General features: G+C 39.4%; 1 protein-coding gene across 1 annotated transcript in view; it reads left to right on the plus strand.

Moving 5' to 3' along the window:
- The window catches only part of LOC133616709 (uncharacterized), a 67,491-nt gene that overhangs the window by 26,108 nt on the left and 18,330 nt on the right, over nucleotides 1–23,053 (plus strand). Inside the window, exon 3 of the mRNA XM_072914735.1 lies at nucleotides 10,206–11,048. Within this exon, the coding sequence (XP_072770836.1) occupies nucleotides 10,206–10,955 (750 nt within the window). The 3' untranslated portion in view covers nucleotides 10,956–11,048. The remainder of the gene's footprint in view (nucleotides 1–10,205; nucleotides 11,049–23,053) is intronic.

The raw sequence follows: 23,053 nt of genomic DNA on the forward strand, positions 1-23,053 counted from the left end.
TCCGCCGTTATTCTGAACACACACACACGCCTCTAATCCTGCCATTTACGTTATAGCATTGTGTCAATATGCATATTACAAAAGGGGGGGGGGGGGGAAACATTCCCATGACGACAATCAGTGGTGCTTGCGTGACATACTTCCATGTAAAGGTCAGCTCTGTGCACGTGACCTGAATGTGTCATTATTAATACTAGCTCTGAAATCTGTATCACGATATCAGGGTTTTTTTTCGGTCCATATCGGTGATTATACAGGTAAAAGCCAGTAAATTAGAATATTTTGGAAAAACTTGATTTATTTCAGTAAGGAGTAGTCACCCAAATATTTACTTGAGTAAAAGTAAAAAGTATGTTGTGAAAAAACTACTCAAGTACTGAGTAACTGATGAGTAACATACACACACATATCATATATATATATATATATATCTATATATATATATATATATATATATATATATATATATATATATATATATATATACACATATATATATACATACACACACATATATATACACACATTTATATATATATACATATATATATATATATATATATATATATACACACACATATATATATACAGTATATAATTTATATTTATTTATTTTGCTGTTTTTGTTTACATGTTAAAGGTGTTTTAATGAATATACATGCATGTTTAACACATATAGATTCCTTTCTTTCATGAAGACAAGAATATAAGTTGGTGTATTACCTGATTCTGATGACTTGCATTGATTGTAATCAGACAGTAGTGATGATAGCGTCCACTTTTTCAAATGGAGGAGAAAAAAAGTTCCTCCTTTCTGTCTAATACCACATGAAAGTGGTTGGTTTTTGGCATCTTATTTGTCCAGCTTCCATATTCGTTTTTATACACTTTACAAGAAATACATTGGTGGCAAACTCCGTAGCTTGCTAGCTTGTTTGCGCTGGCTTTCGGAGACTCTTGTTTTGAAAGCGCAGGCGCGATGGAGCGGCACTTTTATTGTGAAGACAGGAACTGTGCAGTCAGTCTTTAGGCTTTTGACGGGATGTACGGTTGAAATAAAAAAGGGTCTTTTTTCCTTCACACTTTTGATTGATTGATTGAAACTTTTATTAGTAGATTGCACAGTACAGTTCATATTCCGTACAATTGACCACTAAATGGTAACACCCCAATAAGTTTTTCAACTTGTTTAAGTCAGGTCATGTGACCCCTGGCTCTGTTTGATTGGTCCAACGTCACCAGTGACTGCATCTGATTGGTGGAACGGAGTGAACGTCACCAGTGACTGTATTTGTTGAAACGCAGGCACTATGAAGGTCTGTCTGACAGACCAAAACAAACAAAGCGTGCATTAACAGATGGATAAAAATTAGTAGCGAGTAGCGAGCTGAATGTAGATAAAAGTAGCGGAGTAAAAGTAGCGTTTCTTCTCTATAAATATACTCAAGTAAAAGTAAAAGTATGTTGCATTAAAACTACTCTTAGAAGTACAATTTATCCCAAAAGTTACTCAAGTAGATGTAACGGAGTAAATGTAGCGCGTTACTACCCACCTCTGGTACAATGATAGCTATGAAAAGCACTAACCCATTTCTTAGCATCTACCTTGGATGGACTTAGGCTGTCTTTAAGTTGAAGCGGAGTGGTTTTTTTGGGGGGACACCTAGTGTCCACAATAATTCATGACGCAGTAAGGTGAATGATGCGGACGCGTTTGTTACTGGATACTTTTGAATCTGCCTGGGAGACTTTGTACGTGTAAGTAATATGCAACTATGATTATTTGATACTTGTGTATGTTGACAAATGTCAACTTTTACACTGCAATATTATTTATTGTATGTCTAGCTTGTGTGCTATAGTAGCCTTATAGCCTAGCATGTTTATCTTTTTAAATGACTTTAGTAACACAGTAGAAATTGTTTATTGGAGGACATTTAGATTGTTAACTGGCCGTCCAGATGTGCACAAGTACACATGTTGCAGGACTGCTTTGAATAAAGTTGATATAATCCACTTGTTTTTTTGGTATTGGGGCACATATAGTACTTAGTAAATAACATTTAATACTACATTAAATTGATGATTCTTCTCAATTGTTTCCAGTGTTTGAACAAGTACTATAACATTTGGATTATATCTTTATTAGGGCCCGCATGGCCCATTGTAAAAGGAATCCCAACGGGAGTCCTTTTGCAATGGGACCTATTGAATTTGTAACGTTTTATTCTTTCTTCTTCTTATTATTATTAGGGCCCGCAATGGGACATAAGGACCTATTGTTATTCTAAGGTTTTATTATTATTCTTTCTTTCTTCTTCCGCCGCCTCTTTGAGCACTAATTTGACCCACTTAACATGCTTCAAAACTCACCATATTTGACCCACACATCAGGACCTGCGAAAATTGCCTTTTAATAAAAAAACCGAACCCCAAAACTCAAAATTGCGCTCTAGCGCCCCCTAGGAAGAAGAAAAAACTACGCTGCCTGTAACTCCCACTAGGAAGGTCGGAAAGACATGAAACAAAAACCTTTATGTAGGTCTGACTCAGACCTAACTTTCATAATGGTACATTCTCGGGCTAAAATCAACAGGAAGTTGGCAATTCCCCCTTCAAGACAAAAAAGTACTAAAAACAGTCACTTTTGCCTCTTTGAGCTGTAATTTGACCCCTTTAACATGCTTCAAAACTCACCAAACTGAACACACACATTAGGACTGGCAAAAAGTGTGATCTAATAAAAAAACCTAACCCCAAATCTCAAAATTGTGCTCTAGCGCAATTGTTTAATAAAACGCACAAAAAACTGCTCCTCAGATGAAAAAACTGACAAAACTGCCTGTAACTCTCCCTGGGAAGGTCGGAGAGACATGAAACAAAAACCTCTATGTAGGTCTCACTTAGACCTACATTTCATAAATTGACAATCCCCAGCAAAAATCAACAGGAAGTTTGCTATTCCCCCTTCAAAACAAAATTTGTGTAAAAACCGGTCACCTTCCTTCAAAAACGATCTCCTCTGAGCGCGTTTGTTGTTTCGGCTTCAAACTAACACAGGAGAGAGATTAAACCCTTGTGATTAAAAGGACGGAAGCGCGTTTTTTCTAAGTGCTCCGGTTTTGATTTTATGAGCCTTCAAAGAACCGCTGCGCTGATGCTGCTGCGCTGCTGTTTTTTTAAGATGGCTGCTCAAAAGCAGGAAGCACCAACATGCCCACACAATGCAGACAAGATAGGTACACTGGACAAAAGTATTGGGACACTTACGACGAATACTGGACAAAAGTATTGGGACACTTCGCACTAAAAGTACACTAAAGTATTGGGACACTTAGGACCACCACTGGACAAAAGTATTGGGACACTTACACTGGACAAAAGTATTGGGACACTTGGGACTAAAACTTGACAAAAGTATTGGGACACTTAGGACTAGCACCTGCCAAATACGCGGGCCCGACCAACGCTGCTTGCAGCTTTAATTATTATTATTATTCTTCCGCAGCTTTGCGCTGTAATTTGACCCCCTTAACATGCTGCAAAACTCACCAAATTTGACGCACACATAAATAAATGCGAACAAAACTTTTTTGGTAAAAGAATCAAACCCCAAAACTCAAAACTGCACTCTAGCGCCCCCTAGAAGGAAAACTGCCTCTAACTCCCAGTACAAATGTCGTAGGGACATGAAAGAAATACCTCTATGTAAGTCTCAATTAGACCTACTTTTCATTAATTATATTCCTCGGGCAAAAATCAACAGGAAGTAGGCAATTCCCCCTTCAAGACAAAAAAGTACTAAAAACAGTCACTTTTGCCTCTTTGAGCCGTAATTTGACCCCTTTAACATGCTTCAAAACTCACCAAACTGAACACACACATTAGGACTGGCAAAAAGTGCGATCTAATAAAAAGACCTAACCCCAAATCTCAAAATTGTGCTCTAGCGCAATTTTTTAATAAAACGCACAAAAAACTGCTCCTCAGATGAAAAAACTGACAAAACTGCCTGTAACTCCCACTGGGAAGGTCGGAGGACTACAACTGGACAAAAGTATTAAGACACTTAGGACTACCACTGGACAAAAGTATTGGGACACTTAGGACTACCACTTGACAAAAGTATTGGGACACTTACACTGGACAAAAGTATTGGGACAATTAGGACTACAACTTGACAAAAGGTTTGGGACACTTAGGACTAAAACTGGACAAAGGTATTGGGACACTTACGAACAAAACTGGACAAAAGTATTGGGACACTTATGACGAAAACTGGACAAAAGTATTGGGACACTAGGAAATAAAACTTGACAAAAGTATTGGGACACTTAGGCCGAAAACTTGACACAAGTATTGGGACACTTTGGACGAAAACTGGACAACACTATTGGGACACTTGGGACTAAAACTTGACACACGTTTTGGGACACTAAGGACTACAACTTGGCAAAAGTATTGGGACACTTCGGACTACCACTAGACAAATGTATTGGGACACTTAGGACTAAAACTGGACAAAAGTATTGGGACACTTAGGACTACCTCTGGACTAAAGTATTGGGACACCTACAGTGGACACAAGTATTGGGACACTTAGGACTAAAACTGGACAAAAGTATTGGGACACTTGGGACGAAAACTGGACAAAAGTATTGGGACACTTAGGACTAGCACCTGCCAAATATGCGGGCCCGACCAACGCTGCTTGCAGCTTTAATTATATTTAATACTGGATATTCCATGGTGATTTGAATAATAATTGTTTTTTTATTTATTTAAACCCAGCATTTAAACATTTAATTTAAAAAAAAACTAATAAGAAGCAGGGGTTTGATAACCTTAAATCACATAATCCACTTTTTGCATGGATGAGCTGTGCTTAACTGCTGATTAGGTGGCGGAGAATGAGCACGTACTGTAAGAAGTAAGCCTCTTTTCCACTTCTTCCACCTGTGCCTTTAACACAGATCAAGACCATCTTCATTCCCGAGAGGAAAAAGGCTGGAAAACTTTTATGTTTGGGTCAATTGGGTATTTTGTGTGTCAGTTCCTCCGGGAATTTTGCATCAATTGACACAAATTCAACTAATTCTCGCTAAATAATGCTCAGCCTCACAACTTCCCCGCACTTTTTTTGCCAATCAGTAACTTTAAAAAATCAAATTCGCCTCTGAGCAGCACTTAAACGTGTGTAGAAGAAGTAAGAACAACAATTGGTTTCAAATCAGAATAATCACACTTAAATTTGTGAATAATCACAGTTAATTCCTTGCTTACATAATTTAAATTAACCTAAAAATAAGACCACAATATTGACGCAAAAGCAATGTTATCAGAATGTCATACACAAACATTTTTTTTGTTTTACTTGAAGGTACATCATTAATTTGTTCTGGTAACCGTTGTTGTCAGGTTCAAACACTGATGACATTTATTAAACAGACAAAGAAGCAAGGAATTAAACAGAGACAGAATTAAATCTAGCTCAATTGAGGAGAGACGTCTGGCCTGTACTCTTGTACAGTGTTCCAACATGCTCTGGCGAAAGATTGTACGCCTCCTCTTTTATTTGGACTTTCACTGATTACATGGCAACAGCTCTTTCTAAGGTACGGGGGTCGTAAACAGCCATTGCCTTTGATTACAAACAGTTCAAATGAAAAGGTCGGTTCAAAGAAGAGGTCGCCTGGAACTTTGGCAGATCCTGCTTTCTCTCCGCTTTGTAGTTCTCGGGTCAAAACAAAATCTTTCTGTCGATTACAATACATGAAAGAAACGGAACACCTTCAAGTTGCTTCCCATCCTACACAGTGGAGTTTTACAAGCCTTCTTCTTGGTAGGTTCAAAGACAGCTTTTGTCTTCTCGTCGGGAACTCATTGTAGCACAATGTTTTGTGGTAACTTAGATACAATTATTCTGATAGTTGTATCTAAAGCAAGGGTGCCCAAACTATTCCCAAAGTGGGCCAAATTCAGAAAAATTAAAGTATGCAGGGGCCACTGTGGTACCTTTTTTATACATGAAGTATGCTCAAAGCAACCAACATATGTCAATGTATGCTAAGCTAATTGATGAAAACATCCTTGTTAGCTTTGTGTTATATGTGACAAAGGAAATTCATGTAATATGTGATAACTAAATAACGAGTTAACTCCACGCGGTTAATCACAAAACATATTACATTAGTAAGGCATAAACACAGATTAATCATGCAATTTATTTTGACTGCATGTTTGTTTACTTTATAATCTAGTCACACAATAAATTGTATTTGTTTTCAAAGAGATACATTTTTCAAGTTAATTTAAACATGCTTATGATTAATCCAAATTCAATAGTGTGATTTATCTGAATTAAAAAAAAATTGACATCACAACTAGTAACTAGTGCTGTCAAATGATTAATTTTAATTATTTTTTTTGATTAATTTTTAATCCAAATTCAGCAGTGATTAATTTGATTTAAAAAATATGTTTTTAAATTTAGATTAAATTAGATTAATCACACTTTTAAATTTGGATTAATCATGATTAATCACAGGTTAATACTAACTTGCGTAATTTAAACTGATTTTAAAAAGACCAAAAAATCTGGACACAAATGCTGTCAAATGATTAATTTTAATTATTGTTTGATTAATTTTTAATCCAAATTTAGCAGTGATTAATTTGATTTAAAAAATATATTTTTTTAAATTTAGATTAAATTAGATTAATCACACTTTTAAATTTGGATTAATCATGATTAATCACAGGTTAATACTAACTTGCGTAATTTAAACTGATTTTAAAAAGACCAACAAATCTGGACACAAATGCTGTCAAATGACTAATTTTAATTATTGTTTGATTAATTTTTAATCCAAATTTAGCAGTGATTAATTTGATTTAAAAAAGTTTTTTTTAAAAATTTAGATTAAATTAGATTAATCACACTTTTAAATTTGGATTAATCATGATTAATCACAGGTTAATACTAATTTGCGTAATTTAAGCTGATTTTAAAAAGACCAAAAAATCTGGACACAAATGCTGTCAAATTATTAATTTTAATTATTGTTTGATTAATTTTTAATCCAAATTTAGCAGTGATTAATTTGATTTAAAAAAATTTTTTTTTTAAATTTAGATTAAATTAGATTAATCACACTTTTAAATTTGGATTAATCATGATTAATCACAGGTTAATACTAACTTGCGTAATTTAAACTGATTTTAAAAAGACCAAAAAATCTGGACACAAATGCTGTCAAATGATTAATTTTAATTATTGTTTGATTAATTTTTAATCCAAATTTAGCAGTGATTAATTTGATTTAAAAAATATATTTTTTTAAATTTAGATTAAATTAGATTAATCACACTTTTAAATTTGGATTGATCATGATTAATCACAGGTTAATACTAAATTGCGTAATTTAAGCTGATTTTAAAAAGACCAGAAAATCTGGACACAAATGCTGTCAAATGATTAATTTTAATTATTGTTTGATTAATTTTTAATCCAAATTTAGCAGTGATTAATTTGATTTAAAAATTTTTTTTTTTAAATTTAGATTAAATTAGATTAATCACACTTTTAAATTTGGATTAATCATGATTAATCACAGGTTAATACTAACTTGCGTAATTTAAACTGATTTTAAAAAGACCAAAAAATCTGGACACAAATGCTGTCAAATGATTAATTTTAATTATTGTTTGATTAATTTTTAGTCCAAATTTAGCAGTGATTAATTTGATTTAAAAAATATATTTTTTTAAATTTAGATTAAATTAGATTAATCACACTTTTAAATTTGGATTAATCATGATTAATCACAGGTTAATACTAACTTGCGTAATTTAAGCTGATTTTAAAAAGACCAAAAAATCTGGACACAAATGCTGTCAAATGATTAATTTTAATTATTGTTTGATTAATTTTTAATCCAAATTTAGCAGTGATTAATTTGATTTAAAAAAATTTTTTTTTTAATTTAGATTAAATTAGATTAATCACACTTTTAAATTTGGATTAATCATGATTAATCACAGGTTAATACTAACTTGCGTAATTTAAACTGATTTTAAAAAGACCAAAAAATCTGGACACAAATGCTGTCAAATGATTAATTTTAATTATTGTTTGATTAATTTTTAGTCCAAATTTAGCAGTGATTAATTTGATTTAAAAAATATATTTTTTTAAATTTAGATTAAATTAGATTAATCACACTTTTAAATTTGGATTAATCATGATGAATCACAGGTTAATACTAACTTGCGTAATTTAAGCTGATTTTAAAAAGACCAAAAAATCTGGACACAAATGCTGTCAAATGATTAATTTTAATTATTGTTTGATTAATTTTTAATCCAAATTTAGCAGTGATTAATTTGATTTAAAAAAAAAAATAATTTAAATTTAGATTAATCACACTTTTAAATTTGGATTAATCATGATTAATCACAGGTTAATACTAACTTGCGTAATTTAAACTGATTTTAAAAAGAGCAACAAATCTGGACACAAATGCTGTCAAATAATTAATTTTAATTATTGTTTGATTAATTTTTAATCCAAATTTAGCAGTGATTAATTTGATTTAAAAAATATTTTTTTAAAATTTAGATTAAATTAGATTAATCACACTTTTAAATTTGGATTAATCATGATTAATCACAGGTTAATACTAACTTGCGTAATTTAAACTGATTTTAAAAAGAGCAAAAAATCTGGACACAAATGCAGTTTAAAGCTTCAAATTAAGTCACTTTAGGCCACGACAAATGTGCGAGAAAATGAGAGCAGACATTGTTGACAAACAATGTTGCCACCTTGAAAGTTCTTAAAAAGTGCTTGAATTTGGTGTACGAAGCCTGTATATAAATACCACATAATTACCACACCACAAAAAGAAGCATATCCTCCTTCTTGTGTGGTGTTCGGGTCTGTGGGACCCGTTTTCATTTTTTTATTAAAAGAAAAATGATACAATTAATTAATTTTTCAAACTGAGACTCACTGACTTTGGCTCATTTTCCGTGAAGAACATATATCAGAATACATATTTAATGACCACACACCATACACCCCCACTACACATTTATATTACATATAAGATGTCCGAGTCCACTGGACCCGGGGCTAATAGAAGTGTGGAACCTGATGTTCTGTGTACCACACACACACACACACACACACACACACACACACACACACACACACACACACACACACACACACACACACACACACACAGCAGGCCTAGACAGGAGGAGGACAGAGTGTAGGTACACAGAACATCAGAGGGTCAAATGTGCGAGAAAATGAGAGCAGACAGTGTTGACAAACAATGTTGCAACCTTGTGTGGGAACCGCAGATGCAGAGACACAAAAGAAGAATCCCTGTGGGATGCAGAAACTGCCAGAGAAATTTTCCGTGCAAAGTTCATATTGTTGTTACTCAGCCAGCGTTTGTGGGTCTGATGGACCCGTTGCATTTTGTGGCTTTTAATGCCTCACAATCAAACACTTTTATGTTCAAATACTGAACAGATGTTTACCTTATCCCAATAAACATCTGTTCAGTATTTGAACATAAAAGTGTTTGATTGTGAGGCATTAAAAGCCACAAAATGCAACGGGTCCATCAGACCCACAAACGCTGGCTGAGTAGCAATCAAACACTTTTATGTTCAAATACTGAACAGATGTTTACCTTATCCCAATAAACATCTGTTCAGTATTTGAACATAAAAGTGTTTGATTGTGAGGCATTAAAAGCCACAAAATGCAACGGGTCCATCAGACCCACAAACGCTGGCTGAGTAGCAACAATATGAACGTTGCTAAGGTACGGGGGTCGTAAATAGCCATTGCCTTTGGTTACAAACAGTTCAAATGAAAAGGTCGGTTCAAAGAAAAGGTCGTAAAAGACTTCACAGAAGAGGTCGCCTGGAACTTGTGCAGATCCTGCTTTCTCTCCGCTTTGTAGTTCTCGGGTCAAAACAAAATCTCTCTGTCGATTACAATACATGGAAGAAACAGAACACCTTCAAAATGCAACGGGTCCATCAGACCCACAAACGCTGGCTGAGTAACAACAATATGAACATTACACAAGGGTTAAAAAAGCTTGCAAAATCCTGGCGGGGCTGCGATGTCCCCCGAATTAGTGTCCAGTTTGTCCTGAGCGGTGTTTGTTGGTGTCCAGGTGGTGCAGCAGATTGACTACCTGACGTCCTGCGTAGACCTGGATGACCAAGACCCGCACCACGAGACCAGCTCCTCGTCAGGTTCCAGCTCCGACGAGGTGACGGTCATCAGCGCGCATCCCTGGGCCTCACAGTCTGAAGACCGCCGAGGGACCACCCTGAGGAGAGGCCCGCCCAACGGGGGTAGACCTCCACCGCTTGAGTCGCGGTGCCAGCGGAGCGTCAGCGCAAAGACCCTCGGGAGTTCTCCCAAACGAGGAGGGCTTCTGACCTTGGTCCATAATGCCGAGTCGTCATCTTTGTCCCCTCAAAGAAGCCTCCCTGTCAGGCCCCCCACCCCTGGATTGTCCCCGCTGACCGTGAACCATCATGCGCCCGGCAGCCCCCCGTCCTCCGTCATGATCAGCCCCATCTCCCCCGTCTCCCCGAGGCCTCACGCCACCGCCGTCCTCTGCCCATCTGTCGTCGTCGACCGCCCGCCGACCGTGCGAATCTGTCCGCCCGTGACGCGCTGCCATCCCTCTGCCAGCTGCCCGCCCACGGACTCGGAGACGTCGTCCCACGGCGAAGGAGAGAGACGGGCGTCGTCGACGGGGCCTCCACTCGCAGCGCCCGCCAAACCGGGGCAAGGCCGCAGGGGTCGCAAGCCTCCGCCGTACCCTCACCACAGATTCTCGCAGCCCAGCAACGAGCCCCGCGAGGCTCCGCCGTACCCTGAGAGGAGAAGACTGCTGTCAACCACCGTGTGAGACGCCACCGCCGCTTCAAAACATGCCGGGGCGTTTCAAGGCTGGCCGAAGCTGAGCTGAGCAAGGTTCCGAGGTGACAGGACGTCGACTTGGGTAAGTAGACTGGAGGCTTGTTTTTCTTAGGAACTAGAGCCAAAACCCTGCCAATAGTCAAAGATCCTTTATATTAGGGATGTTTAAATCTTTTTGGTTCAGGGTCACATAAACACTAATTAAGTGTCAATAAATTTTTAATACAGAAACATAGTTACTGTACCTTTAAATCACAATAAGTCCTTGTTCCATACTTGCCAACCTTGAGAGCTCCGATTTCGGGAGGTGGGGGGGTGGAGGGTGGGGGGCGTGGTCGGGGTGGGTTGGGGCGTTGTTTGGGGGCGTGGTTAAGAGGGTGGAGTATATTGACAGCTAGAATTCACCAAGTCAAGTATTTCATACATATATATATATATACAGGTAAAAGCCAGTAAATTACAATATTTTGAAAAACTTGATTTATTTCAGTAATTGCACTCAAAAGGTGTAACTTGTACATTATATTTATTCATTGCACACAGACTGATGCATTCAAATGTTTATTTCATTCAATTTTGATGATTTGAAGTGGCAACAAATGAAAATCCAAAATTCCGTGTGTCACAAAATTAGAATATTACTTAAGGCTAATACAAAAAAGGGATTTTTAGAAATGTTGGCCAACTGAAAAGTATGAAAATGAAAAATATGAGCATGTACAATACTCAATACTTGGTTGGAGCTCCTTTTGCCTCAATTACTGCGTTAATGCGGCGTGGCATAGAGTCGATGAGTTTCTGGCACTGCTCAGGTGTTATGAGAGCCCAGGTTGCTCTGATAGTGGCCTTCAACTCTTCTGTGTTTTTGGGTCTGGCATTCTGCATCTTCCTTTTCACAATACCCCACAGATTTTCTATGGGGCTAAGGTCAGGGGAGTTGGCGGGCCAATTTAGAACAGAAATACCATGGTCCGTAAACCAGGCACGGGTAGATTTTGCGCTGTGTGCAGGCGCCAAGTCCTGTTGGAACTTGAAATCTCCATCTCCATAGAGCAGGTCAGCAGCAGGAAGCATGAAGTGCTCTAAATCTTGCTGGTAGACGGCTGCGTTGACCCTGGATCTCAGGAAACAGAGTGGACCGACACCAGCAGAAGACATGGCACCCCAAACCATCACTGATGGTGGAAACTTTACACTAGACTTCAGGCAACGTGGATCCTGTGCCTCTCCTGTCTTCCTCCAGACTCTGGGACCTCGATTTCCAAAGGAAATGCAAAATTTGCATGGTTGGGTGATGGTTTGGGGTGCCATGTCATCTGCTGGTGTCGGTCCACTCTGTTTCCTGAGATCCAGGGTCAACGCAGCCGTCTACCAGCAAGTTTTAGAGCACTTCATGCTTCCTGCTGCTGACCTGCTCTATGGAGATGGAGATTTCAAGTTCCAACAGGACTTGGCGCCTGCACACAGCGCAAAATCTACCCGTGCCTGGTTTACGGACCATGGTATTTCTGTTCTAAATTGGCCCGCCAACTCCCCTGACCTTAGCCCCATAGAAAATCTGTGGGGTATTGTGAAAAGGAAGATGCAGAATGCCAGACCCAAAAACGCAGAAGAGTTGAAGGCCACTATCAGAGCAACCTGGGCTCTCATAACACCTGAGCAGTGCCAGAAACTCATCGACTCCATGCCACGCCGCATTAACGCAGTAATTGAGGCAAAAGGAGCTCCAACCAAGTATTGAGTATTGTACATGCTCATATTTTTCATTTTCATACTTTTCAGTTGGCCAACATTTCTAAAAATCCCTTTTTTGTATTAGCCTTAAGTAATATTCTAATTTTGTGACACACGGAATTTTGGATTTTCATTTGTTGCCACTTCAAATCATCAAAATTAAATGAAATAAACATTTGAATGCATCAGTCTGTGTGCAATGAATAAATATAATGTACAAGTTACACCTTTTGAATGCAATTACTGAAATAAATCAAGTTTTTCAAAATATTCTAATTTACTGGCTTTTACCTGTATATATCTACATCCTGAAAATATGCAAACAAAACTGTGTTTGGATAATTGATACTTCAAACTTGCATAAATAAATATTAAGGAATATAACATAACTTGGCTTCTGAGAGCTTCAAAATGTAATGAATAAAATGCTAAAGTTGTTGATAAACAAGCCATTATTTTAATAATTAAATATGGTCATTTTAAATGAATTATTATGATAATATAAAATTAATTATTTCAAATATGTTGGATGTATTAAGGAGTCAGAAAAAATACAAATAAAAATACAATTAATGTTGATGCAAAATATAGTAAAAATGTTTTTTTTGTTGTTGTTTTTTAAATTAATAAATATATTTATTTTTAGGTAAGATAAACATAATAATACAATTTATCTCTAGTATGGATGATTTAGTTCTTGTCACCCTGTTGTCCTCCCGTCGTGAAAAAAAGGCTGTCCTCACTCAGGTCCGCATGGAGCTGGAGGGGGCGTGGCCTCCAGCTCCAGCTGAAAATCGGGAGATTTTCGGGAGAGGCGCTGAATTTCGGGAGTCTCCCGGAAAATTCGGGAGGGTTGGCAAGTATGCCTTGTTCCCTTTGTTTAACCTCTTAAGGCCTTAGCTGTTTGTTTACATGCTTTTTTTATTTCTCTATGCTATTTGGTAGGGGTGTAACGGTACACAAAAATTTCGGTTCGGTACATACCTCGGTTTAGAGGTCACGGTTCGGTTCATTTTCGGTACAGTAAGAAAACAGCAAAATGTAATTTTTGGGGTTATTTACCAAATTTGCAAAATCTTCCACCAAAAATATTTTTCTTAGTGTAATATTTAATATTTGGCAAGTATGTGTTAGTCAAGGGTTGAAGTTGCCTGGAGGTGTTCTTTTAGTGCGGTCTTGAAGGAGGATAGAGATGCCCTTTCTTTTACACCTGTTGGTAAAGTAAGTTAGGCTATGCTTAAATAGCAAACTGCTGGTTCAGTTGTTTCTTCTTCTACTGTAATTCTTACAGTGTGCCCCTGGTGGACGATCTGGGAAGTGTGGGTTTTTTTATACGCTACAGCTCCATGGCCAGCAAAAAAAAACCGTAAAAGGACAGCTTGGGCGTCCTCCTGGCTCCTAATCTCCAGAGTACTTAGACCGAACAAACACGGGCTGTGGTAACATCTGTCTGGGTTAATGTTCTGGTAACAAGAGCCCGGGTGCAGATGCTCGGTCCGCTCACAGATTGGACCCTCAAAGGGCAACGGAGAGACAATTCCAACCAGATTTAATTAGACATTCTCAAGCGGCGCCGTTATTGCACAAAATGACAAAGTTCTCCGCTTGTTATGGTCGCCGGGGTTTGGCTTCTAATGGAAGTAATTGCAGCTCAGACTACTTTGAGCTCAGCAGTGTATAAAACAGGAGGGGGGGGGGGGATAAGACGTAAAGTAGGTCCAACGTCCCTGAGCTGACAGGGTCACTACAGCCGCAGCGGGGGCAGCTGGCCGTGGGTTGAGTCCTTCACGGGGACCCTGGTGTTAGAAAAATCCTATCTGCTTTGCTGCCCATGGTCTGACTGACCCGGACCACAAGCTCCATCTGCTCCTGACTAAATATCAGGAGAGAAGAAGGCAAGGATACTGTTTGGAATGCAGCAAACGTTCTCATTTAGGTCACCTATTCTTTTTCAACGTGTTTATTTCTAGCAGCGCCGCACTGCTCCATGGCTTCTTGAGCCTAAAGCCGGTTTGGTCCTGCTAAATAAAACTCCAAATGGCTTTTAAAGAATTTAAAAAAAACACAAAAATGTCTGCTTCCCAATAAGTCCGTCAGCCATTCACGGTTGACCGCTTCTGTCGACATAACATTTGAATGTTTCAATGAAAAATGGTTTGTTTACTTCGATACATTTGTTCACTTCATCATGATCACTAAACCGCAACATAACTACAGAACTGTTTAGTGCAAAGTGAGCTTCAAAATTAAAGCACGGCAGTATTGACCTGGATTCTACCAAAGTACCTAACCCAATTGCACCTATTTATTACTTTATTACATAATAATTTCCATTAGTTAGTGTGGAGAATGCATACATATGTTTAAGAGTTATTTCCTTATTCATAGTCATGTTTGAAACATCTAGTGTTTTTCCATTTGTACTCTTTCTATGTTTTCATTTTATGTCTGCAAGTAAACTGTGTGTGTTACCTTGAAGACTTGGAATGTAGGAGTTGGAGTACTCCCTTATATCTTATCTGTAGTAGAACAATGAGCCTGTATTCCTTTCCGGAGAGGGTGGGGGCTGTTTGCGGATTCAAGAAGTAGTCTCTTTCCGTTTGAATGCCAGATCATCCATCCATCCATCTTCTTCCGCTCATCCGAGGTCGGGTCGCGGGGGCAGCAGCTTAAGCAGGGAAGCCCAGACTTCCCTCTCCCCAGCCACTTCGTCCAGCTCCTCCCGGGGGATCCCGAGGCGTTCCCAGGCCAGCCGGGAGAGATAGTCTTCCCAGCGTGTCCTGGGTCTTCCCCGTGGCCTCCTACCGGTCGGACGTGCCCGAAACACCTTCCTAGGGAGGCGTTCGGGTGGCATCCTGACCAGATGCCCGAACCACCTCATCTGGCTCCTCTCCATGTGGAGGAGCAGCGGCTTTACTTTGAGCTCCCCCCGGATGACAGAGCTTCTCACCCTATCTCTAAGGGAGAGCCCCGCCACTCGGCGGAGGAAACTCATTTGGGCCGCTTGTACCCGTGATCTTGTCCTTTCGGTCATGACCCAAAGCTCATGACCATAGGTGAGGATGGGAACGTAGATCAACCGGTAAATCGAGAGCTTTGCCTTCCGGCTCAGCTCCTTCTTCACCACAACGGATCGATACAGCGTCCGCATTACTGAAGACGCCGCACCGATCCGCCTGTCGATCTCACGATCCACTCTTCCCCCACTCGTGAACAAGACTCCGAGGTACTTGAACTCCTCCACTTGGGGCAAGATCTCCTCCCCAACCCGGAGATGGCACTCCACCCTTTTCCGGGAGAGAACCATGGACTCGGACTTGGAGGTGCTGATTCCCATCCCAGTCGCTTCACACTCGGCTGCGAACCGATCCAGTGAGAGCTGAAGATCTTGGCCGGAGGAAGCCATCAGGACCACATCATCTGCGAATAGCAGAGACCTAATCCTGCAGCCACCAAACCAGATCCCCTCAACGCCCTGACTGCGCCTAGAAATTCTGTCCATGAAGGTTATGAACAGAATGGGTGACAAAGGGCAGCCTTGGCGGAGTCCAACCCTCACTGGAAACGTGTCCGACTTACTGCCGGCAATGCAGACCGAGCTCTGACACTGATCATACAGGGAGCGAACTGCCACAATAAGACAGTCCGTTACCCCATACTCTCTGAACACTCCCCACAGGACTTCCCGGGGTACACGGTCGAATGCCTTCTCCAAGTCCACAAAGCACATGTAGACTGGTTGGGCAAACTCCCATGCACCCTCAAGGACCCTGCCCATAGTATAGAGCTGGTCCACAGTTCCACGACCAGGACGAAAACCACACTGTTCCTCCTGAATCCGAGGTTCGACTATCCGGCGTAGCCTCCTCTCCAGTACACCTGAATAGACCTTACCGAATGCCAGATCAACTAAAGCTAAAGTACCAATGATTGTCACACACACGAGGTGTGGCGAAATTATTCTCTGCATTTGACCCATCAACCTTGATCACCCCCTGGGAGGTGAGGGGAGCAGTGAGCAGCAGCAGTGGCCGCGCCCGGGAATCATTTTTGGTGATTTAACCCCCAATTCCAACCCTTGATGCCGAGTGCCAAGCAGGGAGGTAATGGGTCCCATTTTTATAGTCTTTGGTATGACTCGGCCGGGGTTTGAACTCACAACCTACCGATCTCAGGGCGGACACTCTAACCACTAGGCCACTGAGTAAGTGCTAGAGCAGCCGATACGAATGTATTAATTAAGTTGGTCTCCCAAAGCTTTGGAATAAACTAGAAAATATTCCAATTCTGTCTTGATGGTCCTTCTTACTCAGCATATATGTCATCGAAAGAATTTGGTATTGACCAGTAATTTAGATTCCCTTAGAGGAAGAACGGGTCCGATGCAACATTAGTTCGTTTGCAACATAACTAAAAATAAATATTTTTCAGCAAATAACAAATTATTTTTATTATTATTATTTATTAAAATACAAACTAATATGAGAATAAAGTTGTGATATTCTAATACAATTATTTAATTAGGATAAAGTCCTAGTATTACATGAAAAAATGTGTGAATATATTTGTACCATCGTAATTCCTAGGCTGGGATGGGCGGGAATAGGAACATGAATAAATAATCATTGTGGGTCTTTGACCAATCAGCTCTCCTTGCTCTCACTAATTGCAATTGAGATAATGATAATTGGATAATAACAACAAATAAGGTTAATAAAAACAAATGTCAAAGACCCACAATGATTAATTATTCATGTTCCTATTCCCGCCCATCCCAGCCTAGGAATCACGATGGTACACTTACCAACTTTAGCCTCGGCACACAGGAGGAGCTAACCCCCGAGGTTACCTTTGACTTTTGGACTATAGACTATTTGTTATTATTATTACCCATACTTAACTTTTTAACTATAAGTTAATTAACCAGCTACCACTTAGCTTTACTCTGTGCAGGGGATGTGATACACCCCCACATTGTCCGGCGTCCCCACTCCTGCATACTTTGGCTTGGCAAGCCGATCGACCTGACTGGGATTGAACCCAGAATCCTTTGATTGGGAGCTAGCTGTTTAACCATTCAGCTATTCTTGGTCTTTTTGAGGCTAAATTTTGGGCCCCAATGACATATTTAATTGATAACCTGTCTCAGTAAACTATGATATACAAGATTGATTCCTCTGACTGGATCTTTCCTAGTTACCTGACTGGGATTTGAACCCAGTCCCCTTTGACTGGGAGCTAGCTGCTTTAACCACCCAGTCTTCTGAAAGGAAGATTTCCGGCCCCAATAACATATTTAATTGAGAACCTGTCTCAGTAAACTATGATATAAAATATTAGTTCTTTTGACTGGATATTTCCTAGTTACCGGGTGACCTGACTGAGGTTTGAACCCAATCACCTTTGATAGGGAGATAGCTGCTTTAACCACTCAGCTATCCTTGGTTTTCTAGGACCAATATTTCGTGTCCCAATGACATATTTAATTGAGAGCCTGTCTCAGTAAACTATGATATAAAATATTAATCCTTTAGACTGGATCTTTCCTAGTTACCGATTGATCTGACTGGGATTTGAACCCATTCCCTTTTGATTGGGAAGTAGCTGCTTTAACCCCTCAGCTATCCTGGGTCCCGGACTGGACTCTTACTATTATGTTAGATCTACTATGGACTGGACTCTCACACTATTATGTTAGATCCACTATGGACTGGACTCTCACTATTATGTTAGATCCACTATGGACTGGACTTTCACTATTATGTTAGATCCACTATGGACTGGACTCTCACACTATTATGTTAGATCCACTATGGACTGGACTCTCACACTATTATGTTAGATCCACTATGGACTGGACTCTCACACTATTATGTTAGATCCACTATGGACTGGACTCTCACACTATTATGTTAGATCCACTATGGACTGGACTCTCACACTATTATGTTAGATCCACTATGGACTGGACTCTCACACTATTATGTTAGATCCACTATGGACTGGACTCTCACTATTATGTAGACCCGTATGGACTGGACTCACACTATTATGTTAGATCCACTATGGACTGGACTCTCACTATTATGTTAGATCCACTATGGACTGGACTCTCACTATTATGTTAGATCCACTATGGACTGGACTCTCACTATTATGTTAGATCCACTATGGACTGGACTCTCACTATTATGTAGACCCATATGGACTGGACTCTCACTATTATGTTAGATCCACTATGGACTGGACTCTCACAGTATTATGTTAGATCCACTATGGACTGCACTCTCACTATTATGTTAGATCCACTATGGACTGGACTCTCACTACTATGTTAGATCCACTATGGACTGGACTCTCACACTATTATGTTAGATCCACTATGGACTGGACTCTCACACTATTATGTTAGATCCACTATGGACTGGACTCTCACTATTATGTTAGATCCACTATGAACTGGACTCTCACACTATTATGTTAGATCCACTATGGACTGGACTCTCACACTATTATGTTAGATCCACTATGGACTGGACTCTCACTATTATGTTAGATCCACTATGGACTGGACTTTCACTATTATGTTAGATCCACTATGGACTGGACTCTCACTATTATGTAGCCCCATATGGACTGGACTCACACTATTATGTTAGATCCACTATGGACTGAACTCTCACACTATTATGTTAGATCCACTATGGACTGGACTCTCACTATTATGTAGACCCATATGGACTGGACTCACACTATTATGTTAGATCCACTATGAACTGGACTCTCTCACTATTATGTTAGATCCACTATGGACTGGACTCTCACTATTATGTAGACCCATATGGACTGGACTCACACTATTATGTTAGATCCACTATGGACTGGACTCTCTCACTATTATGTTAGATCCACTATGGACTGGACTCTCACTATTATGTTAGATCCACTATGGACTGGACTCTCACAATATTATGTTAGATCCACTATGGACTGGACTCTCTCACTATTATGTTAGATCCACTATGGACTGGACTCTCACACTATTATGTTAGATCCACTATGGACTGGACTCTCACACTATTATGTTAGATCCACTATGGACTGGACTCTCACACTATTATGTTAGATCCACTATGGACTGGACTCTCACACTATTATGTTAGATCCACTATGGACTGGACTCTCACACTATTATGTTAGATCCACTATGGACTGGACTCTCACACTATTATGTTAGATCCACTATGGACTGGACTCTCACACTATTATGTTAGATCCACTATGGACTGGACTCTCACTATTATGTTAGATCCACTATGGACTGGACTCTCACACTATTATGTTAGATCCACTATGGACTGGACTCTCACACTATTATGTTAGATCCACTATGGACTGGACTCTCACACTATTATGTTAGATCCACTATGGACTGGACTCTCACACTATTATGTTAGATCCACTATGGACTGGACTCACACTATTATGTTAGATCCACTATGGACTGGACTCTCACTATTATGTTAGATCCACTATGGACTGGACTCTCACTATTATGTTAGATCCACTATGGACTGGACTCTCACTATTATGTTAAATCCACTATGGACTGGACTCTCACTATTATGTTAAATCCACTATGGACTGGACTCTCACACTATTATGTTAGATCCACTATGGACTGGACTCTCACACTATTATGTTAGATCCACTATGGACTGGACTCTCACACTATTATGTTAGATCCACTATGGACTGGACTCTCACACTATTATGTTAGATCCACTATGGACTGGACTCTCACTATTATGTTAGATCCACTATGGACTGGACTCTCACTATTATGTTAGATCCACTATGGACTGGACTTTCACTATTATGTTAGATCCACTATGGACTGGACTCTCACACTATTATGTTAGAAACCACTATGGACTGGACTCTCACAATATTATGTTAGATCCACTATGGACTGGACTCTCACACTATTATGTTAGATCCACTATGGACTGGACTCTCACACTATTATGTTAGATCCACTATGGACTGGACTCTCACTATTATGTTAGATCCACTATGGACTGGACTCTCACTATTATGTTAGATCCACTATGGACTGGACTCTCACTATTATGTTAGATCCACTATGGACTGGACTCTCACTATTATGTTAGATCCACTATGGACTGAACTCTCACTATTATGTTAGATCCACTATGGACTGGACTCTCACTATTATGTTAGATCCACTATGGACTGGACTCTCACACTATTATGTTAGATCCACTATGGACTGGACTCTCTCACTATTATGTTAGATCCACTATGGACTGAACTCTCACACTATTATGTTAGATCCACTATGGACTGGACTCTCACTATTATGTAGACCCATATGGACTGGACTCACACTATTATGTTAGATCCACTATGGACTGGACTCTCACTATTATGTAGACCCATATGGACTGGACTCACACTATTATGTTAGATCCACTATGAACTGGACTCTCACACTATTATGTTAGATCCACTATGGACTGGACTCTCACACTATTATGTTAGATCCACTATGGACTGGACTCTCACTATTATGTTAGATCCACTATGGACTGGACTTTCACTATTATGTTAGATCCACTATGGACTGGACTCTCACTATTATGTAGCCCCATATGGACTGGACTCACACTATTATGTTAGATCCACTATGGACTGAACTCTCACACTATTATGTTAGATCCACTATGGACTGGACTCTCACTATTATGTAGACCCATATGGACTGGACTCACACTATTATGTTAGATCCACTATGAACTGGACTCTCTCACTATTATGTTAGATCCACTATGGACTGGACTCTCACTATTATGTAGACCCATATGGACTGGACTCACACTATTATGTTAGATCCACTATGGACTGGACTCTCTCACTATTATGTTAGATCCACTATGGACTGGACTCTCACTATTATGTTAGATCCACTATGGACTGGACTCTCACAATATTATGTTAGATCCACTATGGACTGGACTCTCTCACTATTATGTTAGATCCACTATGGACTGGACTCTCACACTATTATGTTAGATCCACTATGGACTGGACTCTCACACTATTATGTTAGATCCACTATGGACTGGACTCTCACACTATTATGTTAGATCCACTATGGACTGGACTCTCACACTATTATGTTAGATCCACTATGGACTGGACTCTCACACTATTATGTTAGATCCACTATGGACTGGACTCTCACACTATTATGTTAGATCCACTATGGACTGGACTCTCACACTATTATGTTAGATCCACTATGGACTGGACTCTCACTATTATGTTAGATCCACTATGGACTGGACTCTCACACTATTATGTTAGATCCACTATGGACTGGACTCTCACACTATTATGTTAGATCCACTATGGACTGGACTCTCACACTATTATGTTAGATCCACTATGGACTGGACTCTCACACTATTATGTTAGATCCACTATGGACTGGACTCACACTATTATGTTAGATCCACTATGGACTGGACTCTCACTATTATGTTAGATCCACTATGGACTGGACTCTCACTATTATGTTAGATCCACTATGGACTGGACTCTCACTATTATGTTAAATCCACTATGGACTGGACTCTCACTATTATGTTAAATCCACTATGGACTGGACTCTCACACTATTATGTTAGATCCACTATGGACTGGACTCTCACACTATTATGTTAGATCCACTATGGACTGGACTCTCACACTATTATGTTAGATCCACTATGGACTGGACTCTCACACTATTATGTTAGATCCACTATGGACTGGACTCTCACTATTATGTTAGATCCACTATGGACTGGACTCTCACTATTATGTTAGATCCACTATGGACTGGACTTTCACTATTATGTTAGATCCACTATGGACTGGACTCTCACACTATTATGTTAGAAACCACTATGGACTGGACTCTCACAATATTATGTTAGATCCACTATGGACTGGACTCTCACACTATTATGTTAGATCCACTATGGACTGGACTCTCACACTATTATGTTAGATCCACTATGGACTGGACTCTCACTATTATGTTAGATCCACTATGGACTGGACTCTCACTATTATGTTAGATCCACTATGGACTGGACTCTCACTATTATGTTAGATCCACTATGGACTGGACTCTCACTATTATGTTAGATCCACTATGGACTGAACTCTCACTATTATGTTAGATCCACTATGGACTGGACTCTCACTATTATGTTAGATCCACTATGGACTGGACTCTCACACTATTATGTTAGATCCACTATGGACTGGACTCTCTCACTA

The sequence above is a fragment of the Nerophis lumbriciformis genome, linkage group LG14, assembly GCF_033978685.3.
Source record: "Nerophis lumbriciformis linkage group LG14, RoL_Nlum_v2.1, whole genome shotgun sequence".
NCBI classification, from domain to species: Eukaryota; Metazoa; Chordata; class Actinopteri; order Syngnathiformes; family Syngnathidae; genus Nerophis; species Nerophis lumbriciformis.